Raw genomic sequence first — 24355 nt, 5'->3', positions numbered from 1 at the left:
TAGTTCCTGGATGGTTCCCACCCTTCTCAGGACTGGATAAAAGTTGGCCTTTCTGTAAAAGCCGCCTTGGGGTCTTGTAGCCCGGCAGCATTTTTTCAAAGTTCAGGCCACTTGTAAAAGACCCGGTGTCAAGAGTCAAGGTACCTCAGGGACCCGTGGAATCTGTGTAGCAGTGAGTTTCGTGTTACTGCTAAGTGGAAACTGCTCGGTGTTCTTGGACACTTGCCTTCAGTGCACACCCTTCATTAGGTAGAGGAAGGGTGTTCAGGGGGACTTCTACAACAGCAGTCTATTAATATGACAGGTTAAGGGATTAGACATCTATGAGGAGCTGGCCTGAGGCACCTCTTTGGCCTAGGGTTTTGTACTTATGAGATTGGAGGCATGGGCAGCTGAGTTGAAATTTGAGTCACTGAGTGAGTGGCCTGTCACTCGCCTGCTTTTTGCTGTAGCATTTCCCCCAGTTGTATTTCTCAGCTTGCTCCTGCCATATCCGAGCATGGGGAGCCTCCAGACACAGAGGCTTCCCGTCCAGCAGGCTATGTGGTAGCGAGGTCACCTGCCTTCCCAGCCCAGTGGCCAGGGGCCACAAGTCACTGCTACATGTGATGTGATAACACCTTTGGCTGTCTCCACAGTGGCTCACACCATTCAGGAAGCCCCTCTGCTCACTGCTCCAAAAGCACTGGGTCTCTGGACAGCTCCAAAGTCTACATTGTCACTCACAGCAGCAGTCAGCAGGCACCTGGGGCTGTGGCAAAGCCTTACCACAGACAAGGAGCAGCAAACAAATATGTCATTGGCTGGAAAAAGTCAGAAGGTAGCCCACCACCCGAGGAACCCGAAGTGACTGAATGCCCCAGGTAAATCTGTAACCATAGTCATTGTACACCCTTCCTACCATGTCTGTCTGTCGATCTGTCTGTCCCCTAGTTGGGGTTATTGTTGCTGTGATAAAACACCATGACCAAAAGCAAATTGGGCAGTAAAGGGTTTGGCTTTATACTTCCACATCACTGTTCATCACTGAAGGAAGTCAGGACAGGAACTCATATGGGGCAGGAACCTGGAGGCAGGAGCTAATGCAGAGGCCATGGAGTGGGTGCTGCTTACTGGCTTACTTCCCATGGCTTGCTCACCCTGCTTTCTTACGAAACCCAGGACTACCAGCCCAGGGATGGTACCACCCACAGTAGGCTGGGCCCGCCCCATTGATCAGTAATAAGAAAATGCCTTACATCTGATATCATGGAGCCATTTCCTCAGTCAAGGATCCTTTCTCTCAGATGACTACAGCTTGTGTCAAGTTGACATAAAACCATCCAGCACAGAGTACAGTCAAGCGAGTCCAGAGGACACCCTCTAATGAGGCCATGTGGGTACTGCCTGCCTTCTTTGAGATAGGGCCTGTCATTGACCTGGAACTCAGTCAGGTGTGGCTTGCCAGCCCTCAGGCCCCAGTGACCCTCCTGTCTTCATCTGCCCAGCACGGAGGTTGCAAGTGCAGACCGCCATGGTCAGCAAGTGCAGACTTCACCATGCTCAGCCGTTTACCTGGTGCTGGGGATGGGTGCAAGGCAAGCATTTCACCCACTGGGCCAGCTCCACTCCTGGCCTCTGCTTTAAACACTTTAGATGTTGGGATTTATGTTTCTGTCTTTAAAGTCTTCGCTTTATTGTGATGGTGGTGGTTTTCGTGATGGTGGCGGTGGTGGTGGTGACGGCAGTGGCGGTAGTAATGCTTATGGTGATGTGCAGAAGCTGCTGTGGCATGTGTAGAGTTGATTCCCTCCTTCTCCCATAGGAATCCTGGGCTTGAGCTCAGCTCATCAGGCTTGAACTTGGAGAAGTCAAGCCCTTCGCCTGCTAAGCCATCTCTATAGCCCTTGCCTTTTGTCGGTAGCAAAGTATAAATCTCTGCTGTCTTTGACCCTGTATGCAGAAAGCTGTCTGCAGTAGAGTCATGGTGACAGCTGGTGGTGGTGTGGCATAGTCTCCATGGTGTCTCAAGGCCAGGAGCACCATCAACCCCACAGTCAGAACAAAGAAGCAAAAACACTTTGCCTGGTTGTTTGTGGGACTCTTGAGGCTTGATGGGCGGGTGGGGGATGGGGGATATCCTATGTTTGTGAAAAAAAGGAGGGAAAACTGAAGGTCTAGTATTGTTCAGAGAAGCCCAAGAAACCCTGACTTGTGCTTTGCTAGAGGAACATGCCATGGTGTAAGTGTGGGCTGTGTGTGCCTGTGAGCACACAGCTCACGGGAGCATGCACACAGCTCACGGGAGCATGCACACAGCTCATGGGAGCGTGTACAGACTCTTGAAGATTAACCCTGACTGATGTGCCGTGGGCTCTACCCATTGTGATTTTGGAGATAGTGTTTGTCAGTGGCCTGGAGCTTACTTAGACTGGCTGAGCAGTGAGCCTAAAGATCTGCTTGTCTCTGTCTCTCCAGTGCCAAGCTGACCACCAATCTGACTTTTTTTGAAATCTGGGTTCGTTCTAACTGAACTATCCCCTCAGTTTCAGATGCTTTCTGGACTTTCATCTGACTGCCAAGGGGCAGCTTATAGGTAGACTGCAGCTCCTCTGAACCTGTGTTCTGGTTTATTCCATCAGGATATATGGCGAGATGGACATCATGTCCACAGCCACTCAGCACCCAGCAGTGCTGGGAGAGTCTGTTTCAGAAACTCAACATGTCCTATCCAAAGATGACTTTCTGAAGTTGATGCTGCCGGACAGCCCCTTAGTGGAGGAGGGGAGACGGAAGGTGAGTGAGTGACCATGAGGGCTTTGGTGCAACTCCAGGTGCTCATGTGCTCCCCACAACCCCTCCTGTGGTCCCACCAACAGCCCAGTGTAGAGTGGCCGTCACCGCTGTCACAGATGTCAGGGTTTGGTTTGTTTGCAGTACTGAGGATGGAACCTCCGGGCCTTGTACATTCTAGGCAAGCGCTGCAGCACAGTCCTGGCCCTTGCCACAGCAATTCCTTCAGACAAACGAGCTGAGGAGGCTGGGGTGGAGGCCATTGTATTCTTGGAGTTAGTTGCTCTGAAAGCCAGGCTGGCTCCCCTCGGGTCTTGGCTCCAGCTATGTGTGCTGATGTGGTAAAGATTATGTCAGTAACTGTCCTTCAGCATCAGGGCTATGCCGGGAAGTGACACACAGGAGCCTAGCATGGTGGCTGGACACAGCCAGCCCTCAAACCTCAGCCAGTGAGGCCACACTGCTTACCTCGCCCAGGACCTCCAGCCTGTGCCCTGTTCAGGTTGACCTGCCAGGCTGTCTGCTCCAGAAATGGATGGAGACTGGTTGCAACCCCATCTCTCAAGGCTTGCATTCTGCCATACAGAGCTGCAGCTCTCAGCAACAGCCGCCTCACACTCAAGTCAGCGCCTTCTCAAGGAGGAGGTCATGTCTTTGCTCCCCCCAAGTTCTCCTCCCTAAGTCACTTCTTAAAATAATGCAAAGCAGGAGCTGCTAAACCTGATGACCTGCACTAGAGAAGACAGACAGACTGCCCTCCACCAGTGTACCAGGACTGTATGTGCCCCACATGAATGAATGAGTGTGACAACACAATGTTTACAATAATGCAGGGTAATTTCAAAAGCATAAATAAGTAGGTCAATCACTTATTTTTCAAGTAGCTGAGACTGGTAGCAGACTGTGGAGCACACATTAGTATTTGGTTCTAGAACAGAACCTCTCATACTTGTAACCAGGCATCTGTGGTTCCCTGGAAAAGTGAGGCATTATCTGGATGGCAGTGAGACCAGCCCGTGTGTCTTACCACAGTTAGCTATCAGGCACTACACCTGTCCCTGTCCACTGTGATCTATGCATGCACACTCAGCTCTAAAGAACTTGCTGGGGTGTGAACTGGGAATCCCGCCAGAATGTCTCACAAGGAGCCTTTTCTCAACACTTCTTCTATCAGATCCTGGTTAGGGAACTGTGTATGCTTGGGTTCAAAGGCAGATGACTCCAGCAAGCATCATCCCAGAATGGCTGAACTTGTGCTTGACATGTGTGTTTTCTTCTAAAACAAATTACTTCCCCAGTACCAGTGAGCTTTGCAGCTCGCTCTCTCTCTCTCTCTCTCTCTCTCTCTCTCTCTCTCTCTCTCACGCACACACGCGCACACACACACACACACATCTCTTGTATTCTTTACTTGAAATGTCAGATAGAATGAGTAAAACATGAGCAATAGCAGGGTCTCTACCTCCTTGCCATATCCAGAAATGTTATTGGCCACTTCTGTGTGTGTTAGAAACAGTATTGGAGTGAGACGATTGTGGTTCAGTGCCACAGAAGTGCTGCAGGTTTGGTTGGGTCTCTACTTCTTTAGTTGTAATTATTTAGTGTATCTGAGAGTGGACAGCAGGATCACTGGTGAGCCTTCCAATTCTGAATTGTAGTTCATTCCAGATATAGTCAAGTTGACAACCAGGAATAACCACTACAATCCACCCCTTGTTAACTGATACAAAATAATATCTCATGTTCACATGAAACAATAACAAGGTTATAAATACACCTAACATGATATAACTATTTCTCGTACAATCGCAAACACATTTGTAAATTTACAATAGGGCAGTGTCCCTTTGGAACATTCTTTTAGTGTCTCAACTTAAATACCAATTGATGTTAAAGAAATTGGAAGAAAAAAATGTATTCTTAGCAAAATAAAGCAGAAGCATTCATATGACTTTATAGTCCTCGTTTCTACAACTGGTTACATGGCCTTAGCTGGTATTTATAACAGTGATGTCAGTGCCTTCCTTATAGCTGGTCATACTACTTTCATGTCTCTTGCTGTGACTTTAAAAGAAAAAAACTGAGAAGAAAAAGGGGGATTTATTTCATCTTGCAATTTCAGATTTCAGTCCATAAATGTGTGGAAAGCAAGGCAGGACCCTCAAACGACTGGTTTACAGCGCCCCACAGACAAGAACAGAGAGAAGTGGGTGGATGCTCGCTCACTCGCTTGCTTGCTTGTGCTCTGCTCAGTTTCTCCACTCTACTGCACACAGTTCAGGTGCCCATGCCTACGGACTGGTACCACCCACAGTGGGCTGAGTCATCCCACATCATTTAGCTTAAGGCAACCTCCATATACTTGCCTCAGGCTAACCCAGAGTAGACATTTGAGACACTCTATCCAGGTGGTCCTAGAGTTATGTCAGTTGAGAATGGTTTTGTCCCATTAACTGTAATTCAATTTCCTGCAATTATACAAACTTTTACAAGTGGTAACTTTTAAGTGGACAGCAGAATTTACTGGATTTAAATTACTTCCCTTGAGCATATTTATATGGCTCTGGAAATGTCAGTGTTCAGAATTAGTTTTGTTAATTTAGACTCAGTTGGACCTCCCTGTTGTCAGTTGGTGAATATTAAAATGTAGTCATTTCTAATCACCATCCGTCCACAGTGCGTGCTTCTGCGAATATCAGTTGCCTGAATGATGGCCTTACGTATTTGCAAGAGCACTGGCCTCACTACAGCTCCATGTCTAATCTGTGCTAGTATTTCACAGAATGTCAGAGGAGGGGACTCTGAAATCCAGGCATGGCCAGGAGCCTTTCTGCCTGCTTGACGTACCTGAACCAGCAGAAATCTTGAGAAAGCCGTAGCACAGGCAGACAACTCTGACTGGATATTTATTGTGGGAGTTCGATCTGGTTTTGAGACAGTCTTGGTATGGTAGCCAAGACTGGTCTTTACTTGCCATGTAACCCAAGATGGCCTTGAACTCTCAGCAGTCCCCCTGCCTCAGCTTCCCACGGATTTGGAGTTATGGGTGGGCAGCACTCCTCCTTAGACCTTCACATTGTCAATGTCCCTGCCTTTATGACCCTGAGTTTCCTTTGCATTGTTAACATTCCTGCCTTTATGACCCCTAGTTTTTGTTCTATGGGAACGTGTCTCCACGGAGGTCACTGTACCGAACATTGTCCGATGAGAGTGTGTGCAGCAACCGGAGGGGCTCTTCCTTTGCCAGCTCACGAAGCTCCATCCTGGACCAGGCGCTGCCCAATGACATTCTGTTCAGCACGACTCCACCCTACCACAGTACGCTGCCTCCAAGAACCCACCCTGCACCCAGCATGGGAAGCTTACGGAGTAAGTGAGGGCTGCATGGGAGGACTCACAGGGTACCTGTGGTTCCATGTGATCCTCAAGTTGGATCCAGGTGTATGGGGGGGGAGGGGTGTCAACTGTTTGGCACTATTTCCCTGTCTTCTAAATCGTTTCTAAGTAGCAGACTTCAGGGTGGTTTACATTAGAGACATTATTATCAAATACTGTTTTTACTTTATTTCTGAAGGAAGTGATGTGTAGAGTCTGTAACTTTTTCAAAGAGGAACAGCAGCACAGGGTGGCTTTTCAGGCTGTGCCAAGCATTCTATCACTCCACTTCATGGTCCTGGTAGCAGGGGGTAACAGGTGGGTGTTGGGACACCCTGCTAAAGCTTTGTGACCTCTGCATGTCACCTCTGTGGCCCTGTGTCACACCACACCATGGTCACCATGGTTTTTCAGATTTAAAAACTGTAATTTTTAGTGTCCTGTATATCTGTGTACACACACATGCACACACACACACACACACACACAAATACACACACAGGCACGTATACATGTAGAGACAGTTTGCCATCACAGCTAGCCTGGCCGGCCTCCCATTCCCAGGGATGGAATTGTCTTGTATCCCCTGTTAGCACTGTGATTACAGGCATGCACCAGCACTCCTGGCTTTTCTCATGGCTACTGGGGACCCAAACTCGAGTCCTTGTGTGTGCACAGCAGACCTTTACCCATGGAACCATCTCCTTGTGTGCACAGCAGACCTTTACCCATGGAGCCATCTCTGCAGCCAGAGTGTGATGGTTTCTATGCCGGCCTCCATTCCTGCTGCGCAGCAAGCCTGGCAGTGTAACTATAAAGACATTCAGGTTGTTTGTCAGATTTCATCATAGGAGGAACTATCTTTAGAACCAATTTCTGCAGTGTATATAAACATCCCAGGCTATCAAACATAAGGCTTCTTTAGTGTTTAACAAGCTGGTCTGGACTTCACCCTGTGCTATGCTCAGTGTGGAGCATGGCACCTGCCTACTACAAAACCTCTGAGTTTCCCAATAGCAAGACGGAAGCTCAGACAGACACGTCTGCCTCCCCACCCCACCCCCACACTGCTTCTTTTAAGACAGGGTTTCATGTAGCCCAGGATGGCCACTAAGTGTCTCCTGAGAGCTTTTGTGAAGCTCCTGAAGTTCTGTTTTACATTCTTGTTATTTTTCCGTTTCCCACATACAAGTGTGACTAACCCTTGGGTTCTGTGTTGCCAGGGTTTCTATTCAGCCTTTCTTTTGTTCCCCTGTGAGAGACATAGTGTCTTAGCTTCCGGGTCTTAAAATAGTGGTGGTGAATGATGGTGGTGATGATGGTGATGGTGGTGATGATGGTGATAAAAGTGATAAACTCCACTTCTTAGGTATTAGCTTCTTACAAGGACTAAGCAGGAAATACTGTCATTTTCATGTGTTCTCCGCTCCTGGGAGACTCCCTTCCTAAGTGTGAGGTCCCCTGTCCCGACTCCACCCCCAGCAGCATAGTACTTTGGTTACAGTGGAGCCCAGTGATGCAGCACTGCCGTCCAGGCCCACAGTCCCTGCTTACGGTTTCACACTGTACAGGCCTGACGGACGGGGACGTGACACAGCCTGACAGACAGTCAGTAACACGGGTCTGCCTCCACAGTGTTGTACAGAGAGTTTCGCTGCCCTAAAAAGCTAGTTCCTTGAATATCCCTCCTACCCTCCTCCTGTGGTGAGTCCTGGTCTCTGCTGTTCCCGTGTTGCTGCGGCGCCCAGTAACTAGAGTGTGTGGCATTCGTGCTGCCTTTCCTAGTAGCAGCAGTTGAGGCATCTCTAAGCCTTTCTCATCTCTGAATCCTTTCAGAACTGCCCACAGCCTAAGGAGGAAAGAAGCAGACGCCCCTGTCCCTGTGGCTCCTCTCAGGGCCCTTGGGTGCACTCCCTTACTTGGTAATGTGCCTCCCGGAGCCTGACCCTGCTCAGCTCAGATGCTGCTCTGGGATACAAATGGGAACTGAAATGTGTAACTGTGTGTAAACAAAAGCCTAGCATGCAGTGACTTACTCCCCCACAAAGCCTCCGAGTCCCTGCTCCTGCGTCCCCATGAACCTTAAGCATCACAGATCCAGTTGGAGGACGCTAGGCCCTAGTCCATGAGCACCTCAGGAACCATGACAGTTTCCATCTGTCTCCCCAAGATGCCCTCTGAGAATGTGGCCGCAGACTGAGTTTCTACAGTGTAAACCCTGATCCCCAGGAACAAGTGCCTGGGAATACCTCTTAAAGAGACCTAAACATTGTGTCACATGAAGACTTGGAGTGTCCTTGTGACATCTTCTAGCTTGGGTAGCTATTTTTGTTAAACTGACCAAACATTTGACATTGGGACACAATATTGTCACCTGTGAAACTCACATTCAGGAGCTGTGTGGTTGCTGTCCGGGTGGTCCCTCAGCATTTATAACAATACCAATAAAGTAAGTCGGTCAGGACAGTGGAGTGACAATAGGAATCCACAAGACTGGTGTCCAGACATAGAGAACATCGGGTGGGCAGCAGGGCCTACACAGTAGCCACACTTCAGAGCCTAGGTTCTCCTGCAGTGTGGCCAGGGATGGTCAAGCAGAGGCATTGCCAGCTTCTGCCCAGATGCTATCCTAAGAGTCAGCCACGTGCCACCACATGCTCTGCGACTGTGCCTAGGGAGCTGGGGCCAGGGAGCTAGTCAGTGCTGTCACCAGCTTTCTTCCTGGGTCTCCTGAGGCGCCCCGAGGCTTTAGAGAGTTGGGTTTGAAAGGGTAGCTGTGCGTAGCCATAGCAAAGGAGTCTTTTCTAGAAGCCCTCAAGCCTGCAGAGGAGAGCAGGAACAGTGTGTGACGTCACGTGCATGGCGGTGTCTCCTCCTTCCTACTGGACGATGGACAGTGTTCATCTTCCAGCCCTGGCTCCACATGGGTCCTTGCTGGTTTCGCTGACCTCAGTCATGGACTGCACTTGCTGGCTTCCCAGTGTAAAGCCCAGTAATGATGGCAGAGGTGTTCGTGTCAGTTAAAGACTTGTAACAGACTTGCTGGTTTGAAACTTTGGACAACAAAATTAACTTTAAAAGGTAGATCTTATTCTTAATTAACTTATTTCTACTCTGTGGAAGAAAAAAATGTTAAGTGTGCCTGATTTTAATGATTGAAAAAGGCACATGTGCCTCCTGGGTTGTCTGAGAGACAGCCACAGCCTGAGGCTCTCCCTGCTCCGGTCAAGCCTTAGGCAGAGGTTCAAATCTACCCACAGTCAGCCCTAGCTTTTGTGCCACTAGTGTGTCAGGCATCTGCCAGCTCCCCCGTCACTCAGATCTCAACCACATGTCACCTCCTTAGACAGGACTTTGTCTCACGGTGCATCACCTAGCCCGTCTTCTGCAGAAACCTCATCTGTCTGCTAGTGACAGCCTCAGAGCTGAGCCCCAGCTGTGTCTCAGCTGCCCCACTCATGATAAGACAGAGCAGTCACCCTAAAGACATCACAGGAGGCTCTAGCTGGAGGGGACTTCTCACACTCTCCTCTCCCTCCGTCCCTCAGTGTCAAGTCTGCAAGTCCCCCTCACTGTGACAGTGACTCTGAGCAGCTCTGCCTGCATATTCCACCCTTGATCCCTGGATGCCTGAAGGTGGGGGAGGGGGGCAGAGTGTCTGGTTATGCAAGATACTTCCCAAGTTTCCAGTGCCACTTAGTGGTGACTGCCCTGGTGTGCTCTTGTGAGCAGATTCCAGGGCTGGCCAAGGTGCACCTGTCTGCATACCCAGTCACTCACATCCTCCCCTCTGCTCCAACATTCTTATTTGTGCCTCGCCTCAGAAACAGCATGACTTACTTAGCCCAAGTCTGCCAAAGTAGACTTGCTTTGTTGAGTAGCTTCGGGAATGATCTTTCCACAGGACAATGTTAACTGCACCCCACCTTCTGAATTAGAGCCAGCTGCTGTCCCTTCCGTCTCACTAGGCCTCCATCCTCCTTTGTCAGCCGGCCACTGTGCTTTCTCGACAGCCACTGCCTTTCCCTAGCACTGGCCAGTGGCCCCTTCATTGTACCCCAGAGAAGGCCTCAGATGAGGAACCCAAAAATCATGAGTTTTCTCTCCCAGTTCCTGCTCCATCCTTACTGCTGGCTTAGCACTTGACAGGGGCAGAACGCAAGCGTGAGCTGCTGTTGTGTACAGAGGTGCAGAGAGGGGCTCCATAGTATTCCCTCACAGGAGAGACTGGGAGACACTGGCAGGCATCATCACATCTCAGCGTGGTCTGGAAACAGCCCTGTCTGGTTGGTGTCACTGTCACTGTCACTGAGAGGTCTGCCCAGGCTGCAGTTGTGGAGTGGGAGCAGACTGTGGGTGTTCTTCAAGGCCACCTGTGCAACTGCTGCCTGTCCCATTCCAGATGTCAGGGCCTCACAGGCCCCAGAAGGATGGAGGCGCAGAAATCACAGGTGCATTTGCTTAATTACGCCCCTGAACTTAATTGCAGGTTCAGCCTGCCAGGTGGCCATTACTTTGATTGGTCTCATTAGTCAGAAGCAGCCACAAGCAGCTGCATGCAGTGCTCTGGGCAGGGTCAGGAAAGGCACTTTGAAAGTGTCCAGTCAGGCTCTTTCAGAATTTACTCTCAGATGCATAACGAGTTCCTAACAATGAGTGTTATTAATGACCTAAGCGCTTACTGAGAAAGGGGATGCTGGGAAAACCGTGGCTGAAGGAGAACCGCATTTCAGGAAGTGAGGGAAGACTAGTGGCCTCAGGTGAGGCAGTAGGCCTGTCCTGTGGAATCAGGAAAGTAGGCCAGCAGCCACTTCTGCACAGAGGTCATGAGGAGACTTCCTTTCTCTTTCCTGTCTGTTACCTGAAGCAGCCTCACCGCACTGGATGAGAAGAGGCCTTTGCGCTGTCTGAGATGTTTACCATTCAGCTTTGCAATCCTTGTTCCTCAGACTTTGTAGCTCATCAGGAAAGAGGTGACTGGCAGTGTTTGAAGGTAGCACGAGGCTACCCCGAGAGGTGACTGGCAGTGTTTGAAGGCAGCACGAGGCTACCCCGAGAGGTGACTGCCAGTGTTTGAAGGCAGCACGAGGCTACTCTGAGAAAGCAGAGGCTTACCTCGGGGCACTCAGATTTGGGTACTTCAGAAAGCCTCTCCAAGAGAGTGGATGTTCCACAAGACTCCATGCTGCCCCACTGCTTGCTTCCCAGTGCCCAGTTGGTCTCGGGTTGGCTGCTTGTGACAAAGCTCTGTCTCTTTTGGGTGGTAGCACCTCAGGGGTCCCTATTTTGGCAGGTCATGTTTTACACAGTTTCCTGAGCTACTTTGTGAGAATGGTTGGTAGTAGCCGCACTATAACCAACTCTGGGGACGGTGGTGGTCACGCCGTCTGTATCTGAGCCGGGATCTGGACATGCTTTCCATGCTGACTGACTCTGGGGACTGTGGTGGTCACGCCGTCTGTATCTGAGCCGGGATCTGGACATGCTTTCCATGCTGACTGACTCTGACCCTGGATGGGCCAGCAGTGCTGGTGCTGTGACTGACTGACTCTCTGGGGATGATGGTACCTGGTCAGGGACTGATGGACTAAAGGGTCACAGACTAACAGACTACATAGGGACCAGTGCTACTCAGGCTGTGACCAGCTGATTGTGACAGTGGTAGTACCCATGCTTTGTCTGGCTGACTGGCTGTGAGGACAGTGACTAACGGCATAATAGATTGATTGACTCTAGATAGGAAGTGTGGTGCTTATATGGGACTGACTATGTGCAAACGGCACAGCAGAGCTCTGACTTACTGACTGTGGGTCACAATGCTCACTGTGACTGATGAGTTGAGAGACCAGCTGTTTATATCGGGGACTCTGCCGCATCTCTGCACATGCGTACATGTGTTAATGTACATGTGGCATCTCTGGTCCCATGCTGTGACTGACTGGCCTTCTGACTGACTCTCTCTTCGGGCAGTGGTACCCATGTTCAGACAGACTGGCTGTCAGACTCTGGGACAGTGGTACCCATGCTGTGACTCTGGGTAGAGACAGGCTGACTTACACTCTGATTTTGTTTCTACTTAGATGAGTTCTGGTTCTCGGATGGGTCCTTATCAGACAAGTCCAAGTGTGCAGATCCTGGGCTGATGCCGCTGCCAGACACAGCTGCAGGGTTAGACTGGTCCCACCTCGTGGATGCTGCACGAGCATTTGAAGGTAAAGATTCATCCACACCAGGGTCCTTCTGTGTGTGTAGGGAACATGCTCCTGCAGGGCCTGTGCTGTGTGTGCCCAGGGAGCATGCTCCCTCCTGCAGGGCCTGTGTTCCCGCAGGGCCTGTGCTCCCGCAGGGCCTGTGCTACAGCTTAGGAACCCGTCTGTGGGTTGGATCATCTTGAAAATGTTGAAAACTCTGCCCATCTTTGAAGATGACAGGAGGGGAAGCATCTAGAGGTGGCCAGCCACTTGATAAGTACTTGATAAGCAGGGGTCTAAATCCCTAAATCCTGCCCCATGGACCAACTGCCACCTGACGCACAAGCCCCCTTTCCTCCTCAGCCTCGTTTCCCTGTGGGAAAAGCAAACCTGCTTGCCTAGCTCATACTGTCTCACCTTGAGGCACACCCAGGTGACATAGGAGGGAACCCACTCCAGGCCGGAGCTTCCAAGTTTAACACAGATGACTCCAGCAGGATTGTATGCCCCTTGCAGGTCTCTCTATCTCTGTGGGTCTTGGCTCCTTCTAAGCCTATGGGCCACTGTGGGTCACTGGGCTGCCATAGATCAGTTGAGCCCGTGGGTCAGTGGACCGCTGTGTGTCAGTTAAGCCTGTGGTCAGTGGGCCGCCGTCCATGCTGCCTTTGGTCACCATCGATGCTGTGACTGTCCAGTTGAAGCTGCCACCTGGGGAACATCCCTCTCCAGCTCTTTGGGAACTGTAGACAAAGCAGATGAAGAACCTACCTCCCAGTAGTTGGGCTTAGTGGGATGTGGGGCCACAACTCTCAGGAATTTTTGCCATTGTTCATTTGTATTGTCTTTCTCACGACTGCGACCAAAACGTGACAAGCAATGGCTTGTGAGAGGACAAACCTCCTTTATCTCGTGGTTTGAGAGGGACCCTTGACAGCATGGTGGTGGGCAGACCTTGGCTGGGGAGTGGGCAGTAGGCAGTGGGTGTTAGTTCACATCTCAGTGGACTAGGAAGTGGGCCGAGCTATAATGACCCGCCTCTCAAGTTTCTACAACTTCCCAAAGCACCATCCCCAGCTAAGGACAAGAACTCAAACACACTAGCCCTCAGGGACATCTTACACACTAGCCCTCAGGGACATCTTACACACTAGCCCATGGGAACATATTACACACTAACCCACTGGGACATTTTGCACACTAGCCTATGGGGACATTTTATACACTAGCCCACAAGGGCATCTCAGACACACTACCCTACAGGGACATTTCAGACACACTAGCCCACAGGGACATCTTAGACGCACTAGCCTACGGGGACATTTTAGACACACTAGTCTATGGGGACATTTTACACACTAGCCCAGGGGGACATCTCAGACATACTAGCCTACTGGGACATTTTACACACTAGCCCAGGGGGACATCTCAGACACACTAGCCTTTGGGAACATCTTATATACAAACTGACACTCCAGCATTCTTTCTGCTCCCACCTTTATAGCAGATGAATTGATTGGGACTGTTCGTGGGTGTGTCTGGCCTTCTGATCACTGTGAGACTCAGGGCCTTCCGGCCTAATCAGAATGTGGCCTTAGGGCTCAGAGCCTCCGTTGGCCCCTCGCAACTGTGACATCAGGCTTCAGGAAACAGGTTGGATCATCTCACAGAGGGATGTCAGGCTACAGAAGGCAAAGTCTGCTACTGTAACCAGTCCTCTCCTCTTGTGACCTAGCCTGCTGAAGAGGCCTTCTGTATGCCCATGTCTCTGGGGTGCATGCCCTACGGGGTGGGACGGGGGGTTGCTCTGAGGCAGGATAGCTGAGAGGGGACACTGTAAGTCAACATACCCTTCCTACTTCCCACTAGTGAGTCTCTCCCTCCTAGAAACAGCCTGAATGCTGTCCATATACTTAATTATTTCACTGTTACAAACTGCTGAAGGCGGTGGATTCACACTTTAGCACCATGCTGATAGAAGTAGCAGCTAGCACATCAGCAAACAGGTTTTTGGGGGTAAAACATCAGTGTAACTGATTCCTCCAGTCAGAGACCTTAGGTCAGCAGCCATGACATGCAGGAGAGCTTGTCAGGTGGAACCCACGACCACTCCCTCATGACAAGCACTCATGGGACCCTGGTCTGAGATTTCAGTTGCCATACCCTCTTACCCCAGCACATACGTGGTAGAAGAGTGGGGTGGGGCTTTTCAGTAATGCAGCTGCCTCCTTCTGGGTGCTCATGCTCCCCTAAGTCACCCCAGGAAACTCACCAAGCCACCTTGAATAGGGGTCTTCCCTCTGGTTTGTCAAGGCTGTGTCTGCATCTGGGATGAATATATGTTTCCTTCCATCAACTTATGGGCAGACAACGTGATTCCTACTTAGGAAATCAATCTAAGAATCCCTCCGTGACAATCGTGTGCCCTGTTGACTTGCCTCATTCATCACCAGAAAGGTCATGTTCATCTTCACTGAGCTAAAGCTTAGGTGCTTGGATTCTGTCATGTTACTCAAGAGTAGAGCCAGGGCACCAGATTCACCAGCCCCCATTACAACTGTTAGACTATGTTTAAATATGGTTAGTGTGGAGAAGGTGTGTTACTGAGACCATCGGATAAGTCACTGGTCCATGAGCACCCTCCAGAGAGGGACGTGTTCCCGGGCTTGCTGACCACAGGCAGTGAGACAATTCAAGAAGCTAAAGATGAAAGTTGAGGTCTGAACTTTGGAGATGTGTGAAATATTACTCTGATAACTAACTGGCTGAGAAGAATTAAGGACTGCAGAGGGTCTGGCGACACAGTCGGATGGGTAACAGCACTTTCTGAGTTTAAATTCCCAGCACTGTATCAAAGCTAAATATGGACTGCCTGCCTATAACCCAGCCTTGTTGGGGGGAGCTGAAATAGGCAGGTCCAGGAGCTAAAGAAGGAATGAAGTAAAAGAAATCCGTTTTAAAATACGGCAGCAAATAAGGCATCAGTGCACTGTGTAGACAGAGCAGTAGAGTGATTGTTTGGATGCTGACTGGCATTTGGCAGACATGTTCCCAAGTGGTACAAACAGAGCAAGATGGAGTGAATGTGAGAGAGAAGGCTCCTGGGGCCACGGCAGATTGTCATTCCCTGGAGAAGACACAGGTTCTATAAGAACTCTCTTGGGTTTGTATCATGAGACCCTGTCATGTTTGGGGTCTTGCTGTCCCCTGAAGAATGCAGACCTTGGCCCAGGCCTGTCATCCCAGCTACTTAAAACCACAGCCTCAGTGCCTGCCTGGGCAGCAGGAGGAGATCCTGGCTCAGAAAGCGCAGGGCTCTGGATTCCATGTCTAGTACCACAAGAAACAGAACTCTCCCTAGGAAACTCAGACATAGCTCCCCAGTGCCAGGAATTAGCTTCAAGACTAAAGGGAACCTGCCACCAGACAGTCTATAGATGCGACTCAGAAAGCCCTCAGCTGATGGCCTCCTCTGCCCATGCCGTAGCTGACGTCTGGGGGGGGCTCTCCCTCAACACAGGGCTTGTTGGGCCTTCTGAATAGTGGGAGACCATGCACCTGGCCCTGTTCCGAGGCCTCTGCGTGTGGGGCTGGCTCCATTTGCACTGAGGATGAGGTGCCACCTCTCCCCGCCCACCCCTCATTCCTTCACACTTTCTCATTGCCTGTTCTCTGGGTGACACTAAAGAAAGATTAAAAGAAGTTATTGAGGAATGTCCACTGCATAGGAATAAATTCCGTGGTGACATAATTGAGTATTTATTGCAAGACACAATGGGGGGTGAAGAACAAAGGGCAAAGTGTGGAGGTCACTGAAAAGCCACCAAGAATATTCCAAAATCAAGTGTCACTCAGAACTACCAAGCTCAGTGAGTTGTTTTCAGTTTCAAAGAATAATGGTGCCCTTGTGCAAGGCTCTCCTGAGATCCAGCAGCAGCTTTCTCTTGTAATAGAATTCTTTTTCAAATCTCTTAAAAAGAAATCCCCATTTAGACAGCCTGGGTCTGTAAGACTGCAGTGAGAGAGCATACGTGAGATGCTGTAGTAGACGGGGATTAGTCATTGTTACAGTCAAGAGCTTAACTAGTTTAATAAAAGAAAAGCTTTAATTATAGTAAGTTATAGTAGGTGAAGTAATTAAGAGTGATTATACTAATTTCTTAAAGGTATATCTAATGGAATTGGGACCGATTTCTAATAAGAAATAAGATTTGAGAGATCCTAACACAGTCTTGTGAAGGATGTATCCTTATTCCCAGATAGTCTACATGATGCAGTTGGGAATATGCTGATGAGCAGGGTTTTCCTCAGAAGTTAAACAAGGAGCTGCCATAGTTTCTTCCTCATTGCTGAAATAAGCTTCCCTGACAGCAGTGTGAGGGAGAAGCATGAACTCTGACTCACAGTTCCTAAGAGAACAGTCCCCAGTGCAGGGAAGGGTTTGTGTTGCTGTGAACAGACACCATGACCAAGGCAGCTCCTATAAAGGACAACATTTAATTGGGGCTGGTTCACAGGTTCAGAGGTTCAGTCTATTATCATCAAGGTGGGAGCATGGCGTTGTCTAGGCAGGCATGGTGCAGGAGGAGCTGAGAGTTCTACATCTTCATCTGAAGGCCACTAGGAGAAGACTGGCTTCCAAAGTCTTAAAGCCCATCCCCTCGGTGACACACCTACTCCAACAAGGCTATACCTACTCCAACATGACCACATCTCATAATAATGTCACTCCTGTGCCAAACATATTCAGACCATCAGCAAAGTCACGGTGTGGTTGCCCACAGCATTGGAAGCTGGTTGTTCCCATTATGTCCACATACAGGACACAAGCCTAGGACCTGGATGTGGTGTGGTTCTGCATTTCGCCCTGAGAGGAAGGCACCAATGCACTGCTCAGGGGGTAGGAAAACGCAGCCTAAGAGGAGGGAGGCCAAAGCTGGGGTTCCCTGACTCCCAGGTGTTCAGTCACCACTGGAAACCGCACAGAGGAGTTGAAAGGGAGGGTCGGGGTCCACAGGCCTTGGATGAGGAGCTGGGGCCAGGGGATCCTATACTCCTGGACATCCAGACGCTGCTAAGTCTCGGGGAGTTGGGAACAGAGTTGGATCAGGGCCAGGGAGGAAGGGAAACTCAGACTTAGCTCATTGGCTATTGTCCTTAGCTTGGCAGCAACTGTCTTGGAGCATGGAGGGGCCTTCTGCAGGAGACTTAAGATAGCATGACTCTTCAGACACAGGCTTCCTCCATGCTTCCACAGCAGTTCTTGATGAGACAGTCCTTGCTTCCAAACTTCATTGATTGTTGTTCACTGGAGAAAATGGGTGCATACCAGCTCCTCAGGGTGGACCAGAGATTAGATACCTTTTTTAGGAAGGGATATTGGGGAAGGGAAGCTTACTGGCTAAACACTCAGGGTCTCTAGATAGCTCATTAGCATGGAGAACTCTGTTCTGATCTATGTGACCATAGGTCACGGTTCTATGTAAGGAGTGTGGTCATGTGACAGGGGCCTGGTTGGAAGCAGGTGAAGCTCCTCCCATCCTCTCTGGGTTCTAGGGCTTCCAACCCGCTCAGCTTTACCAGGTCTCTAGGCACAGTCACTGTTCCACGGGAGCTGGTTGCAGGGCCAGGCTCTAGAGTCCCAGGGCCCTCAGACGCCCTCGTCTTCCAGCAAGGCTCCACCTTCTAAAGGTTCTACAACCCTCCCTAGCAGTGGGATCAAATGTTCAAACCAACAAGCTTATGGAGAACACACGTGCAAACCACAACAGGAACCACTGAAACCACATCCTTTACTGTTTGCATTGGAGTCCTTAATGCATCAACAATGCCATGTGGAAAGGCGGGGGTGGGAGAGTGAATTCCAGTGGCTTAAAACTGCAGTCATGCTTATATACCTAGTAGGAGCAAATGGAAATTATTAAAGATTTTAAAATTGCCATGCACTGGTGCCTTTAATCCCAGTACTCAGAAAATCAAGTTGCAGGACACCCCAGGCTACATGGAGGAGACCTTGTCTCAAAATACAAACAAACATAAATCTAAAATTAACTAGATGAAGCCGGGCGGTGGTGGCGCACGCCTTTAATCCCAGCACTTGGGAGGCAGAGGCAGGTGGATTTCTGAGTTCGAGGCTAGCCTGGTCTACAAAGTGAGTTCCAGGACAGCCAAGGCTACACAGAGAAACCCTGTCTCGAAAAAAAAAAAAATTAACTAGATGAGCAACTTTTCAAAGTACTCCTGATTTTTTAGCTACTATTTCTATATAACAAGCCATCCCAAAATGCATGGCTGTCGCCGTCAGCACACTGTGCTCTCCAGTGCCATGAGTTGGCTCAGGCTCAGCCGAGTGGTTGGTTCTCCTGCTTCATAGGCCAACTGGGTGCATGCATTGAGCTTGGCTGTGTCAGGCATCCAGAGGACCCGACCCGTGTGCATGTCTGGCTGAACTCTGCACCCATCTGGGGTTGTGTCACTTTGTTGTATGTGATGGAATGCCCAGAATGATAACGGCAGTTCTGTGAGGGCTTGTTGCCTAATCTGAGAAGTCCCAGGCTGTGATACCTGCCGTCCTTGTGGGTCAGTCAGGACACAAGAACAGTCAGATACAAGGCTGGGGCTGACGCCAACACTTCATGGTGGGGTGGCATGTTCACACAGCAGAGGAAGGTCTGGTTGGCTCAGATCCCATACACGGTCACTAGAGCAGCCGTGAAGGACAGTTTAAGCCAGTCAGCTAGATCCAGCTCTGTGTTCTTTGTAAATCAAGCCATCCTTAGAATCACAATGAGAAAATGGAGCCACTGTTAACTGTAGAGTCTTAATATAGACAAGGACAGGAATGGATAGAATCCTCTGTGGTAAAAATGACAGTCCTTTTTGAATTAATTTGAGATAAGTGCAGCTTCAATACAGCTATCTAAAGATATGCTAAGAACTTAATTGCACCCATTTAAAAAAAGATGAATAGTATTCAACAAGAAACCTATTATAAATCAATAATAATTAAAATAGCATAATAATGATTCAAAAATAGAATAAGTCCTTTTGAAAAAAATAAAGAATATAGGCATCAGAATGTATTTAACACTAAATGAGAATACAATTTCTATATACACCATTTAGATTTAGAAACTAGAAAAGTTGACTTTATAAAAGTGAATAATAATCAATATCACCATTTGGAAGCTTTAATTACAGAATAACGAGAAAACATGAAATATAAAATGGCCAGATAAAAACATCTGTAAATATTAAACATTTCATGAACCTGAAAGAGTAAGTTTTAAAAGGACATGTGAACTGTGGAGAAAGGCTTATAATGAACGTGGTAGAGAAGGCCAAGATGTGTCCAGTGCGTAAATGAGCATCGGGAGACTCTGCCTCTGTGCTAAACAACTGGGGTGTGTGTGTGTGTGTGTGTGTGTGTGTGTGTGTGTGTGTGTGTGTGTATGTGGCACACTGAAAGACACACGGTAACTAAGTGTGCAAACGATGAAGAATACACCCAGTAAGTAAGCTCTCCTGCTCAGTGTGGGAAATACTGTTGCTGCTCTAGGAAGCCACAAAGAACACTGGAAGCCGGTGTTGTCATTCTGTGGATTATAAAGCAACCCATCTTCTCATTCAAGCACGGTGACAATTCATAGCCAAACCAGAAAAATGTACCACATCCCCTCCCCAAACCTGAAATTTCACTCCTAAGAACTGAATGATAGCCAGTTATCCAATATAAAATAATATAGCCGTTAAAATGAGTCAGTAGATATGTGACCAGATTGTAACCCGAAAGGCACAGTGTCAGAATGGACCCATCTCCTTGGTCTAGGGGAGGGTGATCTGGGTGCTAATGCTGTCAGCCTGGGCCAGCAATCCCCCTGTGCTGTGACAGTCCTTTAAGACCTGGCTGGGTCACGTTCAAGCTTGAGTTTATTATTTCCCATTCTGTTTGGTATGGAATGTGATAATGCCCTTTGCCTGTCAGAGTTCCTGAACAGAACTGTAGATTTGCCTAACACAGCAAGATCCTTTAGCTGTACACCATGTGTTGCCCACCGTGTGGTGCCCAGCTTATCCTTTGCTGCTTGGGATGTGTTTATATAGAGTCATTTTCTTAATAATGCTTCTACTTTCCAATGGTTCAAGAGCAACACGCTTCCCTCAGAAACTGCATTTGGAATCTGCCCAGCTTTGGGACCCTCTCCCAAGGTGCTGCCTGCACTTTCAGCCCTGTGATCATAACAGGGAACTCCAGGCACTCGTCAGTGTGCTGTGTGGCCGGGCTGCGGTGTGCTGTAGGCAGTGTGTCACATGCATTTCTGATAATATATTAATAGTGTATTCACTTAAACCCAGGTTTAACAGGATGTGACCTCATGAACAGGATCAAAGCCAAGCAGAAGATTCTGGCTGTGGATCAGACTGAGGCAGCGAGGGAAAGTGGGGTCTCTTTAAAATTCCTAGCAGTAAAGGGATGGGGAGAGGGCTCAGTCAGTAAAGGGCTAGGCGCACGACATGAGAACCTATGTGAAAAGTCCCCCAAGGCCACTCTGATCAGTGCTGCACAGGGCACGGTGATGTCCGTGCCAGGAGAGCAGAGGCTCTCAGACTTAGGTCTCCATAGCCAGCCAGCTCACCCCAGTCCGTGAGGGTCCAGGCCGGTGAGAGGTCCTGTTTCAAAAACAAGGCTGACAGCGTCCCAAGGAAGAGTAGCCAGAGTGGACCTCTGGCTGCACACATACACATGAGCATGCACGTACACACAGGTCCTGGAGTTAGTTGCTCCCGTTCATTGATAGAATGTCAGGAGCACTGGTGTGGCTCTAAGAGTTGGTGCCTTAGATGCTGAGCAAGCCTGCGGATGTGGTTGTGATCCAAGTACATCACTCATAAGGTGCAGGTTACTGCACCATGTGCCTGCAGCTGAGGGTCAAGTGCTACGTGGGTAATGCAGCTCCCTGTTGGGCTGAGTGGGTACAGGATCTCTGTCATGTGTAGATTACATCCAGTGACACAGAAGGTCAGCTAAAGGACCTGCATGCCCGTGGCAGGTGTTAGGTGGGGGCTGTGCAGTTGGCAAACCCTGATGTGACGAGTCACTGGATGGGCCCAGGGCCCCATGAGCTTCTGTGCCTTCAGCGCTGTGTTGCTGCAGTGACTTTCCATCATATGCTCCTGGCAGCCTCAGCACCGCTACCCTTTTTTAATTAACTGGTAGTATGTGACCCTACATCAACCGAACAGGCAGGTCACCTCATTAAGAGGCCTGCACAGCAGCCAGCAGGAGACAGAGCTCCCAGTACGCCTGAGGACTGCTCCTCCCCATTAATCAGTCCCTGTGAGAAGGGAGGGCCTCCTCAGCACTCACTGGCAGATCACATCCCTCCCTTACCAGCTGCAGATGCTACGCAGTCCAGGGGCACGGTGATGCTCTATAGCGACAAGGTGCTTCTTGCCCGAGTTCTGGGTCAGAGTTCAGCCCCAAGCGGATGGGCTACTCCTCTTTCCTTTTCTTTCCCACCCAACTTTCTGGAAAACAGTGAGTGCCAAGTTCATAATGCCTTGTGGTTGGAGGTTCTGAGTCTTACCTGCTTGTGGCTATTGCTGCTGGCATTGCTGGGACCTCTGAGCTTCCTGCACAGTTTCTAGTGAGCGACTCCAGCTGGCTGCTGTCACCACCACTGTTCTTAAATGCAAAGCATGGGTCATTCCTGTCAGTCGGAGATGATGGCATCTGTGGTTGATCCATTGTGTCAGATGCTACCACCTGACTTCTAAGTAGAACCCATGAACTGTTACCTCACTGTGGTGTGTGACACTATTTAATACCTGGTTGTGTCTTTTACACATTCAGGGACAGGAGAACACACACCTATTCAAACAAATGCCAGCACTCTATGCATGCTGTACTCACAGGACCCCAAATTTCAAGCCGTACAAGGGTCCCTGAGGTCCTCAAGGTCAGAGAGATCTTCCTGTTCACAGGAGAATTCTCAATCTTATTTCAGGTCTTGACTCAGATGAAGAACTCGGGCTTCTCTGTCACCACGCCTCCTACCTAGGTGACTGACATGCGTTCTTGCTGTTTTGTAGCCTGTTCTGTATTTCATACGTCTGCACGCCTGCATGGTGGTCCACATACTGTGTTGGGGGTGCACAGGGACATGTGCCCTGGCTGTCCTGTCTCGGGAATGTTCTCGAACTCATGGAAGCTTGCAGCAGGGTCCATCTCCATGATTGTCACCAGCCACATCATCCAGCTTGCTAAACCACACACAACCAGGAGCTTTAGATTCCTCGGAGTGTGGAAAGAAGAAAGCCAAGTTGCTCTGCAGCCGTGGTATATGCACCACACCCTCCCTGCGGAGGGCGGCCAGCCTCATGCTTCTTCATTGCCACTGGCTTGCCAGAGTTTCTGTTTCTCCATTTTGTTTCAAACAGGGCATTGTGGTAAGGAGGGTCAGCAGATTCCATTCAGTAAGTCGGGCTTTACAGAATCAGGTGACCTGGTGGCGCTCACCAATCTCCTTTCTGTCTGCCCCTCATCTCCAGACCAGAGGGTAGCCTCCTTCTGCACCCTGACCGACCTCCAGCATGGACAAGAGCTAGAAGGGGCCCCAGAGCTGCCCTTGTGTGTAGATCCCACCAGTGGCAAAGAATTCATGGATACACCTGGGTATGTCGACCCTCCCTCCCACTGTCCCAACGCTTGGGGATCCCCTGCCAGGCTGGAGAGAGTCTGACAGAAGGACTAACTTGGATACAAGAAATGATAACTTGTCTGCCTGTGCCACAGAAGAGGAGCAAGTGGAACCTCCAGTCAGCTGCCTCATTTTTGTTTGTTTGTTTGTTTTTCTTGTTTTTTTTTTTTTCGAGACAGGGTTTCTCTGTGTAGCCCTGGCTGTCCTGGAACTCACTTTGTAGACTAGACTGGTCTCGAACTCAGAAATCCGCCTGCCTCTGCCTCCCAAGTGCTGAGATTAAGGGCGTGCGCCACCACCACCCGACCAAAAACACCAGGCACTGACGCTTGTCAGCCAGTCTTGGCCAGCCAGGCCACGCATGCTGTAGGACCTGTGTAGGGCGCAGTTCTTCCCAGACCCTGGTCCTTGATCCAGCATCTGCCTACAGTTGACAAATATGCGGGATGCAACCCCTCTTCCCCCCCCCCCCCATTCATGATGCATGAGCTCCGTGAACTGAGTAATTTGCTGGGGCACCTGGTTCTGTCTTCAGGACAAAAGCAAGTTAGGGAAATCATGTCTACATGTGGCTCCCAGGACTTACCTCTGGCGTACCTCTTCTCCATTTAAATAAGCCTGGCTTTTTGTTTTCTTACCAGCCTTAGTGTCTTACTGGTTCTCAACTCATGGTGGTAGCTATGGGGACCTTGTCCCAAATCATCAACTTACACATAAAATTTTCAGTGAAAAGTTTACTAACATGAACACAAGCAATGTCCTAGCCTTAGGTCTCTTAAATTCTCTTAATTGTACCATTTACCAGGGAGCGATCACCCTCCACACTGACTGGGAAAGTTAACCAGCTAGAACTGATTCTCCGACAACTGCAGACTGACCTTCGGAAGGTATGTGATCGCTGGAGTCCACAGACAGAGCAAAGCTTTCCCCAGTCAGCCCCCTTTATTTCCTGCAAATAAATGAGAACCCTAAGCAGACCTGGATCCAAGGAGGTTCCCTCAGTTTCCTCTCATCTTCTCACTGGCAGCTGGTGTGGGTTTTCCCTGAGGGTACATAGAGTCCTAGACACATGCCTGAGGGTGTCTGTGCCTTGTCAACAGCAAGGTCTCCACATAAAGTAAGATTCTCATTGTTGCTTGCAACAGCCACATGTAAGCCAACCTAAAGGAGCATCTGTTATTCCCCAAAGACAAGATCTCCAAGAGCCCAGTCAGTCAGTCCGTCAGTCAGTCAGTCAGTCAGCTCTCACAGTCAGTCAGTCTGTCAGTCAGTCAGCTCTCACAGTCAGTCAGTCTGTCAGTCAGTCAGTCAGCTCTCACA

General features: G+C 49.5%; 1 protein-coding gene across 3 annotated transcripts in view; it reads left to right on the top strand.

Moving 5' to 3' along the window:
- The window catches only part of Sipa1l2 (signal induced proliferation associated 1 like 2), a 154430-nt gene that overhangs the window by 126496 nt on the left and 3579 nt on the right, over window positions 1-24355 (top strand). For 2 of the 3 annotated variants that reach the window (XM_029532387.1, XM_029532388.1), the window contains exons 16-22: window positions 639-863; window positions 2622-2775; window positions 5922-6141; window positions 12228-12359; window positions 22343-22396; window positions 22887-23010; window positions 23841-23922. In XM_029532387.1, the coding sequence (XP_029388247.1) occupies window positions 639-863; window positions 2622-2775; window positions 5922-6141; window positions 12228-12359; window positions 22343-22396; window positions 22887-23010; window positions 23841-23922 (991 nt within the window). The remainder of the gene's footprint in view (window positions 1-638; window positions 864-2621; window positions 2776-5921; window positions 6142-12227; window positions 12360-22342; window positions 22397-22886; window positions 23011-23840; window positions 23923-24355) is intronic. The other variant, XM_021220025.2, reaches the window with a different exon arrangement.

This window comes from Mus pahari, chromosome 20 (assembly GCF_900095145.1).
Source record: "Mus pahari chromosome 20, PAHARI_EIJ_v1.1, whole genome shotgun sequence".
In the NCBI taxonomy this organism is placed as follows: Eukaryota; Metazoa; Chordata; class Mammalia; order Rodentia; family Muridae; genus Mus; species Mus pahari.
The sequence above is the reverse complement of the archived record's forward strand: the minus strand, read 5'-3'. Positions and strand labels throughout refer to the sequence as shown.